The 4,988-nt window shown below is 37.6% G+C and overlaps 1 protein-coding gene across 1 annotated transcript in view; it reads left to right on the top strand.

The window, feature by feature from the left end:
* adamts12 (ADAM metallopeptidase with thrombospondin type 1 motif, 12) overlaps positions 1-4,988 on the top strand; it is a gene marked incomplete in the record, with an annotated part of 26,299 nt that overhangs the window by 8,706 nt on the left and 12,605 nt on the right. Inside the window, 6 exon segments of the mRNA XM_014011763.1 lie at positions 1-119; positions 1,316-1,460; positions 1,546-1,638; positions 1,733-1,878; positions 1,981-2,150; positions 3,638-3,771. Coding sequence (XP_013867217.1) covers positions 1-119; positions 1,316-1,460; positions 1,546-1,638; positions 1,733-1,878; positions 1,981-2,150; positions 3,638-3,771 — 807 coding nt within the window.

Here is a 4,988-nt window from a genome sequence, read left to right as displayed (position 1 = left end):
GGGAACGACTGTGAGCTGGAAGGGAAACACCCCTTCATCATGTCCAGACAGCTGATGTATGACAGCTCTCCTCTCACTTGGTCTTCTTGCTCCAAAGACTACATCACTCGCTTTCTGGAGTAAGTTGTTCAATTTTAATAAGGACATTGCATGCAAAATCCACTTTTTTTATCTGTTAAATACATTTTGTTGTGTACTTGGAGTCTTTAGGAGTGCAGATAAATTTAATTTAGTCTCTCCCTGTGCTGTGTAGATATCTTTATATTCTGTTTGGATCATATTTTTCAATCTGTTTCTGTGCTGCTTTATAGTCGTAAATCCCTCCATCAAACTAGAATGGACCAATCTGGAAGCTGGAGGGGGGCAGGTTGTGGAGCACTTTGTTTAGATTTAAAGAGGCAGCCTCGAAATGAGTTGATCTGAGACACACAGGGGTGAAAGAGGGGCTTGTGGAGTTACAGTAAGGAGGAATTCAGACCAAAGTATTGCAGTTCCACTTTATATATAGACCCCAACTGAATGACTTAAATAAATCACGTCTCCTTTGAAAAATGAAAAAAAAAAAAAATTAGTTCATTTCACCACATTTAAAAAAAAACATGAGATTTGTGTACATTTTCATGACTGTGAACATTTTTAAWTATTAGATGAATTCTGTTTGAGAATGTGACATTCAGATTTGCGTTAAATCTKGGGTGAGTTTGAGGGAAAACGACACCCTGGCACTCAAAGGATTCTTTTTTTTATGTAAAAGCAAAGCGCAGAAGCACAAAAGTTTTCAGGCTCGGCTCATTTAAAACCAGACAACCAAACCAGTTTAAGAAAAGCAATAAAAAAGGGAGCAAAAAGGGAACATGAGAGGGTGTTAACGCTTGCACAAATACCTTCAAGTGTTTGCTTTGGCTGTCATTATTTGCTGTAGGAATAGAAGTCAGAGATGAAGGAATACCTGCTGCTGAAAGGTCAGAGGTCAAAAGTGAGCTCGTGTAAAAACAGAATTCTGGGAAAAATCTTTTTTATTTATTTTGCCTTTAAGGTATCATTGCAAAGTCAAGCAAAAAAAATCAACAAATATTCATAAAGTAAGAAACCAAGTGAGTGAAAATAGGTCATCAATAAAGAGCCATTAAGTATCAAGATATCAAGAGAAGTATTTATGTTTATTTATTGTTGAGTAAAGTTTGCAGATATAACTCTAAAATCKTTAGAAAAACCTTTCAGGATCATCTGTATCCCATTCATCATACATTTTTATTTCTATAATCTCCTTCCAAAAAATACCTCGCTGTTTCAAATCTCCACGGTTGTATTTCAGCCGTGGCTGGGGTTCCTGCTTGGATGACCGCCCTTCTAAGAGAGACCTAACCACCCCGCTGGCTCGCCTTGGCATTCGTTACACCACACACCATCAGTGTCAGCTCCAGTACGGGCCCAACGCCACCTTCTGCCCCGAGATCGATGTGAGGACGTCACGCACAAAGGCTGATTTATGAACGTTGGAAGTCCTGAAAACATCCCTTCCTCATTATTTATGGCTCCTTTCAGAACGTTTGCCAGATTCTCTGGTGTTCCGTGAACGGATCCTGTCGCTCCAAACTGGACTCACCCATCGATGGTACTCGCTGTGGTCCTGAAAAGGTAATCAATCGGTTCTGTCTCTGCAGGAGGTTAAAACCCCGATTCATGCATTCATGTACCCTTATCATATTTTTTTTATTTGTTTTCCAATAAGTGGTGTATCTCTGGAGAGTGCGTAACTGTGGGAAAACTCCCCGAGACGGTGAACGGAGGCTGGGGCCAGTGGAGCAAATGGTCTCACTGCTCCAGGACCTGTGGAACTGGAGTCCAGTCTGCAGACAGAGAGTGCAACAATCCAAAGTAAGAGTTCACACAAATACGCCTCGCTCATTATTAAAATTTATTTCTAACCAGTTATGTGCTGTTTACGGTTTGATYATAAAACGTGTCGCTTCCTGACAGACCAGAGTTTGGAGGCAAGTACTGCACTGGAGAGAGGAAGCGTTACCGGACCTGCAACACCAAACCTTGTCAGAACAACAAACCAACCTTCAGAGAGATGCTGTGCAGTGAGTTTGACACGGTGCCCTACCACAATGAGCTCTACCAGTGGATTCCTGTTGCTAACCCTTGTAAGTGTTGCAGATATTGCAAGCCTTTTTATCACATAATAATTTGGCAAAACGTTTTAGTTCTTCCTGGTTGAAGTGAACATTTAGGCCATCAAGAATGAAACTGGTTCTGTCTACACTCAACATTTTTAATTTGTTAAATGTTYAAATAGTGTTACGACAACTCTCACACATCTTTGACGTTTTATCAATATGTGTAAAATGGACAGGGTTACACAAACACATTTGGTTTAATTGACTGTGGTAGCCATCTTTAGTTGGTGTGGTTCTAAAAGTTAATGTTAGAGTTGTAAAATAACTAAGTACAAATACTTTGTTACTGTACTTAAGTAGAAAGTTTGGTTATCTGTACTTTAATTGATTAATTACTTTTCAGCAGACTTCTTACTTTTTCTTACATTTTTACACAATTATTTGTACATTCTACTCCCTACATTTTTAAAAAAGGTAAGAAGTAGGAAGTCGTTACTCTTATTATACTATCCTGATAAATCCTACTGGATAGAGAGAATTTTTATACTTCTCATCCAAATACAATTCTATTCGGACACTGTATTAGATTGCACACAATCCTTCCCAGCTGCCTTTAGAAAAAAAATATGTTTTGGAGAGGTCACCTCCCAATAAATGTTATTTTTGAAAAATCTAACTGCTCATTTTTACACAATACTTTTACATTTAATACTTAAGTACATTTAATGTCAGAAATTTATTTTCGATACTTAAGTACAAAARAACTCAGATATTTTAAGACTTTTACTCMAGTAATATTCTTAGAGGAGACTTTAACGTTAACCAAAGTAATTTCATGCTAAAATACTTTAACTCAAGTATCGCTTTGAGGTACTTTATACCAGTGGTTCCCAAACTTTTCAGCTTTTAACCCACAAAAATAACAGTAGCAGAGACCTGTGCCCACAACTCTTTTTGAATGATAAACATTTGTATCAGGTCAACAAAACATGGACAAAGTAACAACATTTTTTATACTACGGTMCATTTATCCATTTTAAATACACTAACCTCACTCCTTTGTAACAACTAAGGCAAAAATCTCATTAATTCGGAAAATCTTTTCAAGACCCCACTTTGATGTTTCGGGACCCCACTTTGGGTCCCAAACCCAACTTTGGGAAACACTGCTTTATACAACACTGGTTAATGTTCATGTGTTACATGGGAGGAGAAACAGTGATCAGTAGATGCAGTTGTGTATTTTGTCCAGCAGGGGGCAGCATTTGAACTTGAAAGCCCTCCACAGCTGTGATGCAGTTCTGTGGAGTTTCTGTTAGTTTGTAAATTTAAATCACARTTAAAACGGCAAGTTATATTTCATACAAAACATATGATTGTAATAGTATCGGTTTTCTATTTTAGCTTTGTAAAAACATGCAGGGAACATGCTATTATTATATCAGTTTGGGACAATTTTGTTAAATACTTTTAACTGGACTTAAATTAGCATTTCATCTCACGATTRTCCTCAGTGATTCCCTGCGAGCTCCACTGTCGACCAGTCGGTGAGTATTTTTCTGAGAAGATGCTCGACACGGTGACCGACGGAACCCCGTGCTTCATGAACAACAAGTCCAGAAACATCTGCGTTAACGGAGTGTGCAAGGTAGTGTGGCTGGGTAAGAGACTTAGAGAAACTGGGAGGTCGGGTGACCAGGGGGCTGCCTTTGTGTGGGATTGAACAGCTTTAAATTTAGAGGATTTAGCTCTTCTTCTTCTTTTTTTTTTAGAATCAACAAAGAGTAGCTGTTCTAGAATCTGGTTTAAATCCAAAGACTGGGGAGAAAGAGAGAAATAATCTTAGCGATGTCCCAATACTACTTTTTCACTTCCCATACGATATCAATATTGCAGCCTTGAGTGTTGGCCAACACTGATATTGACCTGATACAGTATCAGAATGACTTACACATACTTTTATTAATTTTGTAGTGTGGAATCTTGATGAACACTTCAAGTCTTGATCAAGTCAAACATTGAACAATAACCATAGGTATGAGAAAACTGACCCATTTATTATTAAGCAATGGCTCACATACATTTTTAACTTAAACCTAAGAATATTATACAATTAATTAAAATAAATAAAAAGTAGACCTTATATCAGAGGTTTTAGATGCAGGTCGATATGATCCAACATAAATTTTTCTGGCTAATATCGGACCAGTATTGATATCTGATCGGGACGCCCTTAAAGCCCTTGAGTTCCTTGAATAAATGTGTAGAACCTTTCATGCCAGAGTTTAGGATCAAGATCACTTTCTATTGATGTATTGGTGAACATTTTAATCAAACCTTAACAATAACTTTATTGCAATTTGCAGTGGTGGGTACAGTTCCCCTTAAGCACTATTAGGGGAACTAATTTCCTGATTAGTGTTTTAGGACTTCTGCTAATTTTAAAATTTTTTAGTAAAATGGTAAATGGTAAATGGTACTGAACTTATAGAGCGCTTTTCAAGTCCCTCCAGACCCCAAAGCGCTTTACACTAACAGACATTCACCCATTCACACTCACATTCACACACTGATGATGGCAAACTACACTAGTAGATTAGCACTTGCTAAATTTATAGGCTAAATTTAGAAGCACTAATTGAGGCTTTTAAATATTATTAATCAACGTTAATGTTAACAGCTGAAGGTGAAAGCTGTCACTCATTTTGTTCATATGTGTGTCACTTATCCACTAGGTCAGAGGTTCTCAAACAGGGGTCCCTGGATCCCCAGAGGTCTGTGAGAGGTATCTTGGGGGTCCTCAAAATTTTTTACTAAAGTGTTCATTTGTTTTTTATTTATAAAAATGCATGGAGAACAATGAAC

Source organism: Austrofundulus limnaeus, unplaced genomic scaffold (genome assembly GCF_001266775.1).
Source record: "Austrofundulus limnaeus strain Quisiro unplaced genomic scaffold, Austrofundulus_limnaeus-1.0 Scaffold84, whole genome shotgun sequence".
In the NCBI taxonomy this organism is placed as follows: Eukaryota; Metazoa; Chordata; class Actinopteri; order Cyprinodontiformes; family Rivulidae; genus Austrofundulus; species Austrofundulus limnaeus.
Note: the sequence above shows the minus strand (reverse complement) of the source record. Positions and strands in the feature narration are given on the sequence as shown.